Here is a 19979-nt window from a genome sequence, read left to right as displayed (position 1 = left end):
TCCTTTAATATGGAAAGACGCGAGTATGATTTTCTTTTTCATAGTACAACGTACTTTTGCAGTTTCCACAAGTAGTTAAAACTATTCATATAACTGTGTGTGATTCGTTGAGAATATAACTGTCATGTGACCAATTGTTATGTTTTATCCGTATGAGATTTTCTTCATCGCCGTATGTAACATATATTACTTCCATCATTCCCTTTAAATATTTTTTTTTTCATAAAAAGCCAGTTCCTCTGGTTTTGTGTAATGATCTGTCATAACGCTTTTTTATTATTGCGTGCGCAGTACGTTGCATTGTTACCTGGCACATTGTTGTCTTTTTTTGAGATGGAAGTAGGGATTCTTTTTCGATTGCACCCACTGTGTAAGACACCGCCTCCCTCCTCACAATTCTCCACACACGTGAATTTACACACGCACGCCTCCACAGCAGTCGCTTCTGTTGGTTTTGAACTGATGCTCTACGCATCCCTATGACGTCAACATGACTCTTTTCGGAGGAGAGAAGAGCAACGCAATGGACTGCACATATAAACCTGACTGAGCTTTGAAATAAAGCAACACCCAGGACAGGGCGTAATGCCTGCGAAAATCAAACGGCGGTTATGATGGTTCAGAACTCGCTGAATAGAATCTACACTGCAGCAGACATTTGTTAGAGAACATTGGGGCACAGTGATGGGTTGTGGGGGAAGCCGTGCTGATGCCATCGAGCCACGCTACTACGAAAGCTGGACCAGGGAGACAGAATCTACGTGGCTCACCAACACGGACACTGAACCTCAGATGTCTACTCTTACCTGCGGAGCTAATGGTTATTCGGAAAACGGGATTCACAGCATCAGGGAGCACGGAGCTCTTGTTACAGGTGAGCGCGCATAGGTGCGGGTTGAGGCGATTCCGTCATACTGTATCGACAAGTGGATTTTGTTGGCAGGCACGTTAAGCATTGTTGATGTTGTGGCGAAAAGCAGCGGCGGATTACTTACAGCAAAAGGCGCACGTCATATAACAATAGATAATAATCATAATTTCCTGTTGTCATTGTGATTGAAGCAATTGGGGTATATGTCTCATTTTGCACTTTAAAGAAGAGAATATAAAAAAGCAACTCAATTGGGATACAAATCAAATACGGGAATAAAGTTGAGTATACGGAAGAAGATTGTATTCTAACAATACTAAAATGCAACATCCCTTCTTCAAAATAAAATAAGTATAGCAACAAATGTACTTTTACATGCCGAATTATTGATGACTTGTCCTTTTATGCACTGTATGAAGATGGTATTAAACTTTATTTTTATTAAGTGAACAGATCCATATGAGCATTAAAACAGCGTTTGGACTAATTCAATCAAAGTGAATAAAGCAAAAATAAATGAAGCCTAATCCAGTGCTGAAAAAGACAGTCATGAAAACAATGTTTTGTTTCTTTAACATTCTTTAAAATGCTGCAGCTAAACATTTAGTTCTAACTTCATTTTTAATCACAGAATTAAGTATCACTCTGTTTTTTCTTGTTGCTGGCCTAGTGTTAAAATGTGTTATATGATCTTAAGTACTGTATATGCATAGCGTGCAATCAAGTGAAAAGAACTGAACACACGTTATTGGTATACATTTAATCCTGAATGTGCTCAGGTTAAATTTAATGCAACTAGTTTAGGTTCACAGGGAGGCAGTGATGATCACAGCTGCACTGGGTGTAAGGCAAGAAGCAAATGTGCTGGATGGTATGCTGGTTCTTTGTAGGGCCAAGTCAGACAGACATGCAGAAAGAGTGTGCTGCGTGCAATCTGAAATTAGCTGATTTAGTTCAGCTATTTACTACAGATATTTTAAAGCAGTGTCCTGTACAACAGCCGGTGTTCATCTACTGCAAACCTTTAGGGGCAGGATGTGAAGAGGGATTGGATGTTATTTACTTCATAAATGATTTTAGGATTTAATTAAAATGCTTGCCAATTTTTGACACAAAAGTAATACACTGTACCACTTTACATTTATAATAAGTAACAATTTAACATATTTTAGTTACATTTGTGCACATAATGAGTAATGTAACTGGAGTTTTTTTTTTTTTTTTAAACACAGACATTCAGTTTTTTGTCTAACACCCACACTACCCTGGTGTTTTCAACTAATGAAAACATATACTTTTGTCAAACTTTCTCAAGAGCCAGAAACTTTTGAAAATGCCAGCACGGCATTTCAGTGGGGATGGGCAAAAACAAAGAATTCTGAAAGCATGTAAATTCCATTATGCTCTCTGTTTGGTTCGGATTTATTACATGGCCCTTTCCTGATTGGGTCCTACTCATTGAAACATCTCATTCCCCGATTGGATGAAAAACATATTCCAACATAGCGTGCACATTGAATTACTTCCTGTGACTCTTGCTGTATTGCTTATCTGTATCATGTACAGTAAATTTTTTTTTTTACAGTTTTTAGAAGTTGTGGTCAAGTGACTAGGCACACTGCCCAAAAGAATTGGCAGTTGTATATGTGTTGAAACTGCACACGCACATTTAGTCTAATCGACATGCCTCAACGTGGGTACTCAGATTATATATGTATGATGCACACTCACTGCAGTCGCTGCTGTTGCTCCACAATGAATTTCAGGAAACTTGATAGCAACATCAGAAAATCAACTTGTGAGACTGTTCTGTCAGGACAAAAAATTCTTTTGATGGTGCAATAGCCCAGTTGTGAGAGACAATTCCTCTCATGCCTCACATGAAATGATGCCTGATGAAGCTGAGATTTGGGATGCCTCACATAATATATGGACAACTGTCAAATCAAGCTTAAAATTGTGACAAAAACACACATACCATAGGCCTGGTATAAGTTGTCTATACTGTGCACATGCCCAGTGTAGGTAAGCGATACCATCATATGCATTTTCGGTATTTTAGTTTTACTTTCATGAAGGATGTGAAAATGCTAGTGTGGATGGAGATCATTTTCATTTGAAAATGTAGGGTGGATGTAGCGCAAGTTACTTTTGAATGTAATGTTTGCCAACACTGGCAACTAGTACTGTTATTTTACAGATCCAGGGGAGTGGATTCAAGTCCCAGCTTAAATTATTATACTTATTTCTCAGGGTACTTAACTTCTTCCTCCCAGTATCCTGAAACTATTTGTGTTGGGAAAGTTAGTAACTCTAAAACTAATCATGCTTTGTACTCAGAGCTGTTGGGGGGGATTCCTTTCCCAACCCAGGTCAGAAGATGAATGTCAATGTAATTTGTAAAAATAGCTTATATGTAAACAAATGAAACATTTTGGATTGTATTATCTTAATATTTGTAAAATAAAATAAGTTTAAATTTATTTAACGCCTTGCCATTTTAATGAATTCTGACATTTTGCAATGTATAAAATAAAAGTAAACACTTGTTATAAGTAAGCAAATGCATTTAATGAAATGCTTTTTATTTTATTATCCTACTTTATGTGTATAAGAAAACTCGATTTAAACAAACATCTTGCCACTTTAATGAATTCTGCACACACTTTCCAAAATAATAATTATTCTTAATTAGGCTCCTCGGCAGCTCTGTTTGCTAAGAGCAGACAGCAGCAGAAATGGACTCTTCTTCCTCTCAGAAAATGAAAGTTGTTTTCTTTTTCATAAAGCACTCCGTCACAAGCTTTTACATTAGTTAAAAATTCTGGTGCTTTGCTTTGGTTTCCATAAGCAATGTGGCACAATTTCTTCTATTTATAGGACACCAAAACAATGAGTATTCAACTGTAAGACATTCATTAGAGACCCCATATCCTTGCTGCTCTTCTTGCCCATTTTTAACAATTGAAAAAAACAGAAAACTAATCAAAAATATATTACAAAATCAAAAGTGTTGTTTGGTTTTTGTATGTGCTTCTATTCCAAGCTGCTAGAAAGAATCTGACGGATATACAGATATTTTATCGGTATGTCGTGTAAAAAATGTTGAACATTACAGATGTATTGATTAATGTAATTTTACAAAAAGATTCTTATCCTGGATTAGAATATTCAGAATCTCACATCGCTAAATGTTGGATATTTTGCCATTATATTTTTCAGTCAAGCTGCTTGTTCTTTATGTACATGGGTGATGAAAGGATATAGTAATTTGACATTTTTTTATGAGATTCAAAGGAAGTGCCACATTACTCAGATATGTTCTGTTGAGTTTGACTGTGTGGAAAATCAAACATACTTTTTTTGTCCTGTACTGGTAATTTTTGCTTCTGTGTGTGCAGCAGCTTGTGAACAAAGTCTGGCTTTGTTGATTTTACATGGAAGATAAAATGCAGTTTTGGCTATGGCAGAAGCGCGGTATTGAAAGGTCAGGACAGCAGAATAGTTTTTTAAGACAGGGCTAGAATTTCATTTGTGTTGCGAGGGAATGTTTTAGGCATTTCCCTCTAGGGTGATGACAAATGTAGGAGGAAAGAGGTTGAGAATTTTCTAGGCTTGAGGAGGACCTAATTATTATTATTAAATAATGATATGAGCATTATGGACCGTGTAGTTGTACAACATTTGTTCACTGTCCTTTTATGTCCAGTGAGTGACAAATAAATGTTGCTTAAAATTAATTCTGAAATAAAAATTGAAACATTCTTATATTATTGCCGTATCAGAGAATGAATTCTAATATAATTGCAGATATTTTCATTTATGCAAACACTTAAAAGCTGCTTTTGTAATAACATCTTTTTCAAATCAGATTTTGTGAGAAAATCACCTTGTCAGGATAGTGATATTTACTGTTGTGAGATTTATGTTTCCATCAGTACAGTATATGGAGGAAACATTATCTGGTTAGTAACGCTAAACTAATGAGCAATGTTTAATGAGCAAGTAAAATGAATTCAGATGTCACAAACTCCCAATGCTTTAATTTGACAAATCTCTCCAGACTTTTTTTTTTTTACATTTATCCATACTCAAAAACTATGACATTATTTTCAATTGTCAATTTATTTTTATTATTATTTTAGAATTCATGTAAAAGAGTCTTTGTTCCATTTTCTTTTCTCGAGGCATCTCATATAACTGATTAGATTTTATTGCTTATGCCTATGCGCTAATCTCAAATTACATAATATAGAATAAGATGGATAATGAACACAAATAAAGTATACTAAAAATAGAAAATCTAAAACACAAACCAATTGTTTGGTACAGAAAAAATAATCTAACAGAAAAATGTAAGATTCCACTAATCATGCAGTTAGTATATATAGAACTACATTTTATGGTACATTTTATTGTAAAAAAAAACAAAACAATTTTACATAGGATAAAAGTAATTCCGGCAAAAAATACAATTGACAACTGATAAAGAAGTACAATGGGAACCATGTAGTAGTTAAATATATCCAGAATTAATATTTTATTATACGTGGTTCAAATAAATTGAAAATTTGATTCAAATTTCCACATGAATATACCACAAAAATTATAAAAGTTCATAAAAATAAAAAATTGACACATTACAATAGTACCTGCAACCCAAATGATACAGTATAATAACCATCAAAGAAAGTTTATACAAAGTTGGGGATGAAAGCAAAGTCAAACTAGGTGTCCAAAAATTAATACAAAGTAAATATAACTAAAAAAAACATTTTGTGAGCTCTCTTGGCAACCCAATCAGTCGTAAGTTTGAACCAGAGATATCATGGAGGCCTAGTGGAGCCTTTGGCATTTGCTAATTACTGGGAGTTGTTTAACCTAAGTGTGATACAATATGTCGGGAAATGCATTTCAAGGAAGATCCTCTTCTTCAGGGCACATCATACTAATTTCGGTTTGGAAAAAAGACTAAAATGTAAAATGCAATTCATAACTCGCATAACAAAGTAACAAAAGGAATTAAACTACCTATTGTACAAAAGCAGGTGCTCATTATAACTGGTCCAACTTTCTACCAAGTAATTAAAGAAGGAAAGTGTGTAAACAGCAATGAAAATGTATGCATAGATTAATTGAAATCAAATGTAAATAGATTGAGTTAAGATAAGGAATTAGAAACTAAAACCAAAAACATTTAGAAAAACCTATAAGAAAAGAGCTTTAAGAAACACAATATAGAAGATACATAAGGCCAAGCTTACCTCACCTTTATTAAGTAAATACTAAAAACGGCTTAACTGAAAGGACCAGTAACTAGCTAAAAGGAGAACAGAAAAGAATGTACGTTTAATTAAGCAAATGTGGAAGAGGCAGAAGGCATTAAGTACAGAGTGTGGCGGGCGGCTGGGGGCTGTGCCTAGCTGAGACACCTAGAAGGACCAGGACTGTGACTATGCCTCTTCCGGACCACGAGAGGGCAGCCACCCTGGTTTGTATGGGGGCCATGGGAACAGAGCATGGAAGCTCAACCCTATAGGGGCCTGTGGCCACTGCCAGGGGGCACCCAGATGCCTGTGAAGCCCTGGACGTCAGCACTTCCACCACACCCAGAGGTGCTGGCGGAAGGAATACCAGTAACACCCGGAAGTACAGCAGGAAGCTCATCAGGAGGCACCTGGAGCACGTCCGGTTGGACATAAAAGGGGCTGCCTCCCTCCATTCAGCAGCTGGAGTCGGGTGGAAGAGGACGAAGCACGGAGGAGAGGAGTGGAGGCGATGAAAAGAGGACAGGAGTTTAAGAGGCCTGGACTGAGGGTGTGTGGTTCAGGGACACTTTCTGTAAATACGACTGTAAATAAACTGTGTGTGGGGGACTGAGAACGATGTCTGTCTGTCTGTCTGTGTCGAGGCTGGTTACCGCAAGAGCTATAGTAATAGAACTCTTATTTACCTCACATGATCCACACACATCAAAGAGCAGTCAACGACTGTCTGAACTGAAATGAAAAAATGAAAGTGGTGAAAGTTAAGTGGAATGTGTTTAATTTAAAAATCTTCTCTATGTAACAGTAAGTTATCAAAGTTACCCCAAATATGAGTGAATGTTCACTATTTCAAGAACAGTGAACCTAAGGTCTGAAACTTAGTGGTTAGCAGTAGTTAAGTGTCTAGATACAGAATAGATTTAGTCCCAATATTTTGTATACTATACAACTCGCTTATGTTTTACATTTCTACTTGTATGGTATACTAATCTGTATTAACTTTCCTGCTTATTCTATATTGTGGATAAACTATTAGTAAGCAGGTTCATTTTTTTATATCTTGTGAACTACATGGTTATTTGTTCCTAATCTTCAATTATAGCCATTACTTGTATCTAAAGACTGTCTCTCATTTGCTCCCATACCATTCACATATATAGTATATATGCTTTCACAAGTGTTGTAATGTTTTAGTTATTGTACTAATGAACATTACTTTACAAAATGAATGACAAAAATGTAGTGTTTCCTGATTTATTTTCAGAAATGAAGTACACTGCTTTAACAGAACGTCTGTCTGTGATTATGCACTTCCATTAGTGGATTGCATATCATATAATTAGGTTTGCTTTGTGCTTCAAATCATTACTAGACTAGCAACACAAATGGATGGTCAATGTGGAAGTTTTGAAATATCAGCAAAATATGTTCTATTCTGGAATGAGCATATGTAGCAGCTAGTTTAGTCAGTATGGAAGACTAGTCAGAGGTACAGGTATAGCCACTTGCTTTAAAACGTGCTTTAAAACTTTAGCTCAATTTTAATTGGCTATAACTATAGTTTTGCTGGATACTCCACTTTCCTTTCCATATTAGAATACCAGAACATTAGAACAATCTAGACGAGAACAGGCCATTCATCCTAATAAAGCTCAGTCAGTCATATCCATTTAATTCTTCTAAAAAACATATAATTTTGTAAGTTCCTAAAGTCTTACTCGCTACCACACTACTTGGTAGCTTATTTCAACTGTTCATGGTTCACTGTGTAAAGAAAAACGTGCAAATATTTGTACAACATTTACCCTTAAAAAGTTTACAACTGTGTCTCTGTGTTCTTGATGAACTCATTTTAAAATAACAGTCTCAATCCACTGTACTAATACCTTTCATAATTTTAAACATTTCAATTATGTCAATAATTCTTAATCTTCTTTTGCTTAAACTATAAAGGCTCAGATGTTTTACTCTTACTTCATAATTCATCCCCTTTAGCCCTGGAATCAGCCTAATCGCTCTTCTCTGCACCTTGAGCATGAGAAAGGCACTATATAAATAAAATGTATTATTATTATATTTATCTAGCGCCTTTTCCATGCTCAATACATAATAAAAATGTATTATTATTATTATTATTATCCTCCCATAGGCTCACCACATATGGGAGGGGCCAAGGAGGTCAGGTGCAGTGTGAGTTGGGTGGTGGCCGAAGGCGGGGACCTTGGAGGTCCAATCCTTGGCTACAGAAGCTGGCTCTTGGGACAGGGAATGTCATCTCTCTGATCTCTCTGAAGGGGAAGGAGCCTGAGCTAGTGCGTGAGGTCAAGAGGTACCAGCTAGATATACAGGTAGTCAGGCTCATCTTGACACACAGCTTGGACTCTGGAACCAATCTCCTTGAGAAAGGCTGGACTCTCTACCACTCTGGAGTTGCCCCCAGTGAGAGGCGCTGAGTGGGTGTGGGCATATTTATTGCCCCCCGACTTGGAGCCTGTTCATTGGCGTTTACCCCAATCTTCAGGTGGGGGGACTAACTGTTGTTTGCGCGTCTGCGCCGAACAGCAGTTTGGAGTACCCACCCTTTTTGGAGTACCTGGAGGGTGTGCTAGAGGGCATACCTTCTGGGGACTCCCTTGTTCTACTGGAAGAGTTCAAGGCTCACGTGGACAATGACAGTGAGACCTGAAAGGGCGTGATTGGGAGGAATGCCCCCCCCCCCGATCTGAACCCGAGCGATGTTTTGTTATTGGACTTCTGTGCTCGTCACGGAATACGACGAGCATAACAAACACTATGTTCAAGCATAGGGCTGTTCATATGTACACTTGGCACCAGGACACTGTAGGCCTCAGTTCGATGATCGACTTTGTGGTTGTGTTGTTGGACCTGCGGCCACATGTCTTGGACACTCAGGTGAAGAAAGGGGCGGAGCTGTCAACTGATCACCACCTGGTGGTGAATTGGCTTCGATGATGAGGGAGAATACCGGTCAGGCCTGGTAGGCCCAAATGTGTTGTGAGGGTCTGCTGGGAATGTTTGGCAGAGTCCCCTGTCAGAAGTAGCTTCAAGTCCCACCTCCGGCAGAATTTTGACCATGTCCCAAGGGAGGTGGGGGACATTGAGTCCAAATAGGCCATGTTCCATGCCTCTATTGTTGAGGCGGCTGACCGGAGCTGTGGCTGGCAGGTGGTCGGTGCCTGTCATGGCAGCAATCCCCGAACCCGTTGGTGGACACCAGCGGTGAGGGATTCCATCAAGCTGAAGAAGGAGTCCTACAGGACCCTTTTGTCCTGTGGGTCTCTGGAGGCAGCTGATAGGTACTGGCAGGCCAAGCGGAATGCGGCTTTGGTGGTTGCTGAGGCAAAAACGGGCATGGGAGGAGTTTGGGGAGGCCATGGAGAACGACTTTCGGATGGCTTTGAGGAGATTCTGGCCACCATCCGGCGTCTCAGGAGGGGGAAGCAGTGCACTGTATATGGTGGGGATGGTGCGCTGTTGAGCTCAACTCAGGACGTTGTAGGTCGGTGGGGGGAGTACTTCAAAGACCTCCTCAATCCCATTAACATGCCTTCCAATGAGGATGCAGAGTCTGGGGACTCGGAGGTGGGCTCCGCCATCTCTGGGACTGAGGTCACCGAGGTGGTCAAAAAACTTCTTGGTGGCAGGGCCCCGGGGGTGGATGAGATACGCCCAGAGTTCCTCAAGGCTCTGGATGTTGTAAGACTTTCTTGGTTGACACACCGCTGCAACATCACATGGACATCGGGGACAGTGCCTTTGGATTGGCATTCTTGGCATCATCTGCAAACCTAACCAACTTGTTACTTATATTCCTGTCTAACTCATTTATATATATTAAAAATAGCAGCAACCCTAGCACTGATGCACTTTACCTCTTCCTTGACTATTCTTTTACTACTAAAATACTGAAAGAATCTCTTAGGGTCATCTTCTGCCTTATCTGCTATATTCCTCTCCAACTGTCTTTTAGCCTCCCTAATACCCTTCTTAATGGTTGCCCTCATGTTCTTATAAGTCTTATGATTCACTTTGGAGTTATTAGTTTTATATGCCTTATACAGCTGTTTTTTTCCTTTGCAGCTTCTTTTTAAACTCTTTATTAACCCATTGTGGCGTTTTTTTTATTTCTTATTAATTCCAAATTTAGGTATACACCTGTCCTAAATTACATATAAAACATTTTTAAACCTGTTCCATTACTCCTCAACTGTCTCCATGTTTGACAGCTTATCCCAGTCTATCCTGCATAAACTTTACTATATCTGCTCAAAATTTGCCCTACCAAAGTTAAAGTTAACAATTTAGGTCTTTGCATCTGCACTCTTACAACACACTGAGAACTGTATTATATTATGGTCACTTGAGCATAGTGGTTTAATTACCTCTACACTGACAATTCTATCTCGATTATTACAAAATACTAAATCCAGACAAGGTTCACTCCTTGTATTATTATTATTATTATTATCCTCCCATGGGCTCACCACATATGGGAGGGGCCAAGGAGGTCAGGTGCAGTGTGAGTTGGGTGGTGGCCGAAGGCGGGGACCTTGGAGGTCCAATCCTTGGCTACAGAAGCTGGCTCTTGGGACAGGGAATGTCATCTCTCTGATCTCTCTGAAGGGGAAGGAGCCTGAGCTAGTGCGCGAGGTCAAGAGGTACCAGCTAGATATACAGGTAGTCAGGCTCATCTTGACACACAGCTTGGACTCTGGAACCAATCTCCTTGAGAAAGGCTGGACTCTCTACCACTCTGGAGTTGCCCCCAGTGAGAGGCGCTGAGTGGGTGTGGGCATATTTATTGCCCCCCGACTTGGAGCCTGTTCATTGGCGTTTACATGTTGGTGCTTTGACATACTGTGTTAAAAACAGTCACTGATTACTTAAAAAAACCCCTGCTCTTGTGCTCCTCCATTTGCAAGGTTATCCCAGTTAATATTCGGATAGTTAAAATCCCCCACGACTATAATATCCCCCTATAAACATGCCTTTTTAATATTACTAAAAATTGTGTGTTGAAAGTACTGTCTGCATTGAGTGGTCTATAACACACCTCTAAAATAAGGCCTCCCTAAGATGGGGCTTATCATCCAGCTGAAGAGGACTTGAATTTAAATTTTGTTTGACATAGACAGCAACTTCACCTCCTTTTCTCTTCTGTCTATCCTTCCTAAGAAATGTGTATCCCTCTATGTTACACTCATCCCCATTTTTGTTATTTAGCCAGGTTTCCATTTTTGCTATAATATCATAATTATGCTCTGCTACATACAACTCCAACTGACTTACCTTATTTTTGATACTTCTAGCATTACGGCAAGCTGTTTTTAATGTGTTACTCCTCCTATACTTAAATATTGGGTTACAATTTACATTACTACACATTTTTATTTCTACACTGTTGTTTGTTCCTCAGCGTACAGTTCTCAACCTGAACTGTCCTAAACCCCCTGCTCCCCCATTCCCCAGTTTAAACAATCCTCGACTAGCCTACTCATACGCCTCCTCAATACATTGGTTCCCCTCTGGTTCAGATGTAACCCGCCATGGAGGAACATGTACCATCTGTTCCAAAAGAAGTCCCGATGCCCCATAAGCCTATACACTGCACCAAGATTTGAGCCACGTGTTAAGCCTTTCTTAAACACAATTTCACCCAACAGTAAGCATTGCAGTAGTCAGTTCTACTAAAAATTAATTCATGAATTAATTCATTCTGCATATTTAGAAAATCCTTAATTTTCCAGAATTATTAAGATAGGAAAAACATGTTTTGGATAGTTTTGTAGTATGTGTTTTAAACATCATGCTAGTATCAAAGGTAACCTCTAGATTAAGAACTAGTTCAGAAAAAGTGAAACTAATGAAAAAGAAGTATGTGCATTATGCCCACATGTCCTGAATGGATTCAATATGCTAACATTTAAAGTGAAAATATTTACATAGAATACTTATTTGTGATAAGAGGTCTGTAGCACAGCACGATTGCTTGATTTTTAAATAAATAATTGAGTCCTGGAGAATGCAGGCTCCAAATGGGTGCGGGTGTGTGCATGCCAGCTCTACTTTGGGGTTGATTGAGATGCTTGGCTGATTGTGCATTCATGTGTAAATGTGAGCGGATCAGTCAGGTGCCTCATTTACACCTTGGAGTAGGCTGAGTACCACACCTGCACCCAATCTGGCTGTATTTAGGGAGCCTGCATGGCAGAATCAGCTCAATCAGAAATGAAAAGAAGAAGAAAGAGAGAACAGAGATTAAGTGAAGAAGAAAGAGGCAGAACTGCATTCAAGTGTGGGGTTGGAGAAGGGGCAACAAAGTGAAGCAGGAATGGCCTTGTGATGCAGTGTCTCCCAGAGGTGTTTATAGCTTTTACACTCTGCCTTTGATTATGTTTTGTCTTAAAAACTTTTGCCCTTTTTGTTGACCCGGTAATGGCCAAAAGCCTGCCTCTGGATTTTGTGGCTATGCTGCCAGAAATGATGAGACCTCAGTTGGAGCAGACCTTGTGTGGAGCACAGGTCTGGTTTTTGTTTTTGAGGACAGCCATCTTTTTCTGATATTTGAATTGGTAGGATCACAGCAGAGGTAGGTGTACTATGGGCTTTGCTCAGGTAGTGAAGCTTACAGGGATATAAATCACATTCTCCTGCGGCACAATTTTGTTTTTTTTGAGGCAGTTGTTTTGACAGATTCTATGTTGTTAGGCAGAACAGACTGGAGCGAGTTGCACCTGACTATAAATATCAGAACACTCAAAATGAGAAAAAGAAAAGCATGCAAAAAATTAAATAAGTAGTCTAATCATAACAATGAGGTAACTACCAACGTGGTATAAATGATCAGCATTATGTAATTCCTGTCATCCAGGTTTGTGGATACATCCCAAAAACCCTAGTACTAGTTTCTACGCATTGCAATTGATCCATGGTTATAACATTTCTTATGTCCTTTCTGGCCTTGTTCTTCAAATTTCTGTAGGAACAGAATGAATTTCAACACACCCACCCCAGTGTTGGCAAACTAAATGTAGTGTGGAGTATATGATCACTCAGCTAATTAATTATGACTTGTACCTTGGTAGTTAATTAAAATAATCAACAAGGCGCCCTTCAAGCAACATCATGCTAAATGCAGATTGAGTGAGGATTTCTGTTTCACTTTCCAACTACAACCACAGAAATGTGAAAAGATCAATACTGTTTATGAACATTAACACTTTCATGTTCTCTATTAGTTGTTCGGATGTGGCTGAAGACTTACTTTAAAAAATAGATCAGACACGATTGTTGAAATGAATAAAATAAAACCATTTATTCATAACATAAGGATAAAGGATATATGCAAGTTTATAGATATAAATATAGAGCAAGATATGAATGTATATTAGCCTTGATACCTATTGAAGACAGGTAATAGAATAATTAAAAAATATTTGCTATGTCTTATTCTTATGTGCACCTTCAACTATTTTCCTCGGTATCTGCATGTATGTGAACGTTTCTTCACTGGCATTCTCTCTCTCTAGCACATTCCCGAAAAGCCTGCTTCTCAGACTATGCTATTATTTTCATTCTGTTGCTTTAAAACTTTTCGTCTTTGAGGGTGACTGTCTACATGTCTCCATCTCATGTGTCTCACTTGCACTTCCTGTTTTGTCACATCACCAAAGCCAAACTGGCCAATCAGATTGCTTAGAGGGACTAGCCACACAGACCTTAGCGTTTTATTATATAGTAGATATATATAGATATACTGTATATTTCAAGGTTTCTTGAAAGTTTGATAGTGCATGTTTACACAAAAATGGTTAAAGGATACATTTCAAAACCTTTACCCTCAAATACTTCTTATTAAAATGTCGCATGGCACTAGGAAGAAAGGAACTTCTGGAGTAGTTTGTGTGGGTTTTTAAAGCTGATTTACTGAAGTTGAGTTCTACGTGTAATGGATGTCTGTCATCAGTGGAGATAATTTCCAGTTTCTTTAGCATTGTCCTCTGACATACATTTGCCAGATCATCTACATCAGCCCCAATAACTTTAGCTGTGTGCTTAGTAATGTGATGAAGCGTTTTAAAATTTTGGTTTGTCACACGAAATAAAAGTGAAAGTGATAACTGACTGAATCATACTTGATAAAATGACAACATGAGATCCTTGTCTACTTTAAATAGTTAGAGTTTACAGAGGAGAAATAATCACTGATTGCATTTAGAGAACTTTAATAGCCTACCTGATAAGCCGTCTGGCCCCACTGCCCTGTTTGTATTAAACTGCCTAAAGCCTTTCTCCATTTCAGATAAACTGAAACCTATCACAGAAAAATTCCTGATGTTTTTATAAAGCATCTCCTTTACTTCTGCATTTTGGGAGCTGAAATCGCTTGTTTTAAATATGGTAAAAAAGTTATTAAGTTCATCTGCTAAAAGCTTATTTACATAGATATACTGTTTAGACAATAGACAATAACACAAATCATAAAATGATGAAAGTTGAGTTTAACTTTTTTCTGTCATTTAAAATAGGTGCTTAGCTTATGAATTCTGATTTTTCAATTCATATGTTCAAGAAGGATTAGTTCTTTAGCTAATTATTAATTTTATCGTTGCTTCACTCCAGCATTTGCTTTTTTACATCAGCTAGTCTCTGTGCTGGTTTACCACCTACCTCACATATGGCTCTTTGTATGTCTCTTTCTAGTTGTGTGTGTGCTTTGCAGTTTCTTGCTGGATTTAGGCTAGGAAACTCATAATAGCCAGAACCTTCAAAAGGTTATTACCAATACCATTGTAGAATACCTGGCTTTATCCTGTCTATTAAATTTCAATTACTTGGTCTCAGAATCAAACTAATACTTATGGTTCAAAGTGAGCAATGATTTGTTCCTCTCCTAGTCAGCATTCTCCAGACACAGGAAGAATTTTCATTGTAGTTTCTTTCTTTGTTCCTTCTTCACCTTTGGTCACACCTTCTGGCTGCAGGTGGCTAAGCTACTCCTGCTGGGCCAGCTGGTAATCAGTCAGCTGCTGTTTTTAGTAAGGTATACATGTGCTTTATGTAGGACTCTCTCTTGCTTGTGCACTTACTGTTCATCAGTAAGACTGTACTAATGGTAAGCTTGTCCAAACTCCAGTCCAGACAATACATCTCAGGGTAGAGAACTAATTAGAATATTGGAAAAATTTAGATGAGAACTGGCCATTCAGCCCATAAAAGCTCACCAGTCCTATCCACTTAATTCATCTAATTTAACATCAGTTTAAGTTTTGAAGGGCCCTAAAATCCTGTTGTCTGCAGCACAACCTGGAAACTTATTCCATGTGTCTATAGTTCTCTGTGTGAGGAAAAAAATCCTAATGCTTGTGCAAAATTTAACTTTAACAAGTTTCCAGCTATATACCTGTGTTCTCACTGCATTTATTTTAAAGTAACAATCTACTGTACTAATTTCCTTTATAATTTTAAACAATTCTATCAGGTCAGCTCTTAATATATTTTTCAAAAGACTAATCTGTTTTAATCTTTCCTCATAACTTATCTGTCCTGGAATCAGCCTAGTTGCCCTTCACTGGACTTTTTCTAGTACTATTATGTACACAGTACTCCATACAAGGCCTTTCCAAGTATGCTATAAAGCTTGAGCATAACTTCCTTTGACTTATACTGTACACATCGTGGTATATAACCTAATATTCTTTTTGCTTTTTTAATGGTTTCTGAATGCTTTCTGGAAGTTAATAGTGACGAGTCTACTAAGACTTCTAAATCCTTCTCACAAGGTGTACTTTAATTTTCAGACTTTATTGTTCATTCAAATCTAACATTTTTACTCCCTATATGTAATACTCTACATTTACTTATATTAAATTTCATCTGCCACAAATCTACCCAAGCCTGTGTACTGTCAAAATTCCTCTGTAATGATTCAATGGATTCTAGATTTTCTACCAGTCCAGCTTATTATCATCCACAAACTTAACCAGCTTATTATTTATAAATACAAAGTTGTGATAAAGCTAATAGGCAATTCAGCTTCAGTTTGACTTTCTCCAGACATACATTTATTGTAAGAACACAAGGTTAACAGCACATGTAATAGTCAAAAATATGTCTTAGTGATCTGTTTAATATCTAAGCAAGAAACTATCTACAGTAAATTCAGAATGTCTGGTAAGGAACTCAATCTGGAAAACAGAAGGAAGTTAGACTGCCCTGCATAGTTCATAGTATAAAAATAAACTGCATCTCTGATAATTGTTATAGCATAGGCAAGATTTTGATTGTGTATACTGGAAGCATAATAAAATGATTATGATATGAAAGGTGAACATACATAGTTCTTTGTTGTCCAAGGCCACATTTTTTAAATTGCTGAGGAAGAAAAAGTGTATAGTAAAAAGTTATGTCATCTCATGTCATTTTCTAACACACTTAATCCAGGCTAGGGTCGTTGGGGGAGTGGACAGGAGGCTATCCCAGCTGGCATAGGGTGCAAAGCAGGAACAAACCCTGGGCAGGGTGCCAGTCCAATGCAGTATATTTAAATGTATCTTTGGAAAACTTGGTGCTTAATTAAAGTAGAAGGTTCTCCAAATTGTTGTATGGAATACCGTAATGTTCATCTATAATAAATCTTAAGAGTATGGAACACATTGCATATACACAGGGCCTTGTTGAAAGGCTGAAATGGCAAATAATTGTATTCTTCTTCACGATGAATCGTGCATAAAAATAAATGTATTTCCAGATTAAACACCAACTTTACCATTAATCTTAACCACATCCATTTATCCAAACCAGCTTTAATTCAGTGGGTTGAACAAAAAGATTGCATAAAAATGTGAGGCAACTAAAGTATTTTTTAACACAATCCCTTTATTTCAGGGGCTCAAAAGTAATTGGATTGTAACTCGACCGATCTAAAGTGCATGCGGTAGTCAGTGACAATGCAAGAAATATGGCTAAAGCCATGGAAGATAGTGATCTGAAAGGCATACGGTGTATGGCACACACAATTCAACTGGCGGTCAACGAGGGATTGTTGAGTCAGCGCAGTATAGCAGATGTGATAGCGATAGGCAGGAAAATTGTTGGCCATTTTAAACATTCACCGCTTGCCTATGCGCGCCTACAATCTATCCAAGAACAGTTCGGAACGCCACAAAAACGTTTCCAACAAGATGTGAGCACAAGGTGGAACAGTACATATTATATGCTGTAAAGCCTTTTTGCGCAAAAGCGAGTCTTGGCTACATAGCAGATCATGACCTGCCCGTGACATTCACCGCATACCAGTGGGTGTTAATCGAGAACGTTCTCTCTCTTCTCGCCCCCTTTGAGCAGATAACAAAAGAGATAAGCTCATCTGATGCATCTGTGGCAGACGTCATACCTTTACTTGCAGCACTAAAGCGTCTTTTAAACAAAGAGGCTGAAACAGACCACGGAGTTGAAACAACTAAAAGTGCGCTGTTGGAAGCTGTCAGCACACGATTTAGTCAGGCGGACTCAGAACCCCTGTACTGCATCGCGACTGTGCTTTATCCACGATATAAAGATGATTACTTGGATGTGGGGAAAAAGCTGCGCACACGAGAAATGATCCAGGCCGAGTTGGATTTGGGAAAGCCGCTAGGTGATGGAGATGGTCAGGTGATGCACAGTGCAGGAGATGAAAATAGCGCAGAGAGTAAACGGGCTCGTACTACAGATGAGAAAGCAGAGAAGCTACTTTTCATAAAGAAGAACCTGCCACTTTTCCTGAAGAAGTAGGCTAAGTAGGCTTATGTCTAGAACAGTTATTCATTTGTTGTGGGTTCATCCACATTTTTTGCACTATTCAATGCACATTTGTTGTTGTAGACATACAGAGTTACATTCTTTCAGCAGTCAGTTATAGGCCTAACATAGGCTATTCAAGAAGGGGGGCTTCAAAGATGGCCAAATAAAAATATTTTTTTATTTTACTAATTTATTTATTTTAAGTTATATTGTGCTTTGTTTGTATAATATCTGCTGGAATGTTAAAAAAAAAATGTTCAGTGTTAAATAAATATTTTGAAATTGTATTTTTGTTATTTGATTTATTTCTCTGAAGAGCAACACAAAATAGTAAAAAGCAAATTTTTACTATTTAATTATTGTAATGGTGAAAAAATTGGCAAAATAAATGGAAAAAAATGCGAAACACCACGTTCGGTATTCGGCCTTCGGCCAAGCATTTAATTATTATTCGGTTTCGGTTTCGGCTTCGGCCAAGAATTTCATTTCGGTGCATCCCTAGTATCTGAGTGTGAATCACAGCAGCAGCTGATCAGAAAGAGAATTATCGGTATACAGCTTCAAGTACACGCTGTCTCAGCCACGGCAAAACGTTTCAAAGCCTTTCTTGTACGGACCTCACGGTTCAGAAACAGTTTCATCCCAAGAACTATAAACGCACTCAATCAATTTCTCCTTGTAGAACTGTTTGTACTTATAAGTACAATCACCCCACTGTAAACTTGCACTACAGTTATAATATCGCACAACCTAAGCCACTTTATAAAGCGCGTATTTACATATGATGACGATATCATTTTAAGGTGAAATGCAGCAAAATATGTTTATTATATTATACAGATAAAACTTTAACTTCATTTAAATAATCTATATTCTTCACTGGGAGTGTCGTGAAGGATAGAATAATTAAACATGTACTACGAAGATAGTTCAATATTCCTTAAACGTTTTGAAGAATCGGCGCTCCAAGCTTACAGATGGCTTAACGTCTATTACAGAGCTGATTGTGTGGTGATTGGGTATTTGGGGAAAGAAAAGCAAGGACTGCAGTGCCGGCTACGCCAATATATTTTGAATATAAAACAGAAAGAGAAAATAACAACACAGCTAAAAACGCAGCGACAAATTTCGGCAAAAGTTAAATGCTTGTGTCATGAGCATGAGGCGGCTATGCAGTGTCTGCAATGGATGTGGCCATGCACCGTGCATAAGCTACCTTACTGACATTGGCGGGTGAAGGAGCCACCGATTCTTCCTCTGCCCAGTGCCACCACAAGCCTAGAGCCGCCCATGAGTACTGCTGCAATAAATTATTTAATCGAAGGTCGCACACAATCACTGCACCGTGAAACTCATGTTTAATAACGTGCTTTAACTCCTATCATCATGAAAATGATATCACATATACATCTCAGTATTTTAGTTATTCAGAGAACTGTAATATCACGAATGTAATGGACTCTGTGTCCAGTTGGAGGAAGAGAGCCGGTTTAAGAAGCAAGTAGTGATTCACACACATAGAGCACATAGAAGATCAAATACAAAACAAAGCATTTAATGTGCTACTTTAATTATGATGTGATTTGAGAAACTGGTTAATTAAACGATTTTAAGATGAATTTTATGTTCTACTTTAATGACAAAATAAACTATGTGATTAAAGTGGAAATGTCGAGATTGAAGTTGACATTTTGTGCTTTTTCCCCACTGTGTGCCTTTTTTTCTCTGTACCCTAATAAGCTTTCATATGACACTCAGACAGTGGGCTACAACTCGCCTTTTCACAGCGACTTTGATATGTGACTTCTTTTTTATTTCTGGCACTGTGCGATTTTGTGAACGTGAGCTTTCAAGTTTCTCCAACACGCTATGTCACTCGATCAACTTCCTTTTGTTGATTATACCACGGTTTATTTGAACAAATAGTATGTTTTTCCTTTGCCTCTACTTGGTATTCGCTGAAATTTTTATATTTTCCCCCGTGCTTTTCCCATTGTCTTTTCACAGAAGGCTGAGCTTAAGGGCAATTTATATTC

At 38.2% G+C, this 19979-nt stretch overlaps 1 protein-coding gene across 1 annotated transcript in view; it reads left to right on the top strand.

Moving 5' to 3' along the window:
• Nucleotides 1-249: 249 nt before the first annotated feature.
• The window catches only part of LOC120515796 (brain and acute leukemia cytoplasmic protein-like), a 152788-nt gene continuing 133058 nt past the window's right edge, over nt 250-19979 (top strand). The window contains exon 1 of the mRNA XM_039737106.1: nt 250-874. Coding sequence (XP_039593040.1) covers nt 685-874 — 190 coding nt within the window. The 5' untranslated portion in view covers nt 250-684. The remainder of the gene's footprint in view (nt 875-19979) is intronic.

Source organism: Polypterus senegalus, chromosome 15 (assembly GCF_016835505.1).
Source record: "Polypterus senegalus isolate Bchr_013 chromosome 15, ASM1683550v1, whole genome shotgun sequence".
NCBI lineage: Eukaryota > Metazoa > Chordata > Cladistia > Polypteriformes > Polypteridae > Polypterus > Polypterus senegalus.
The sequence above is the reverse complement of the archived record's forward strand: the minus strand, read 5'-3'. Positions and strand labels throughout refer to the sequence as shown.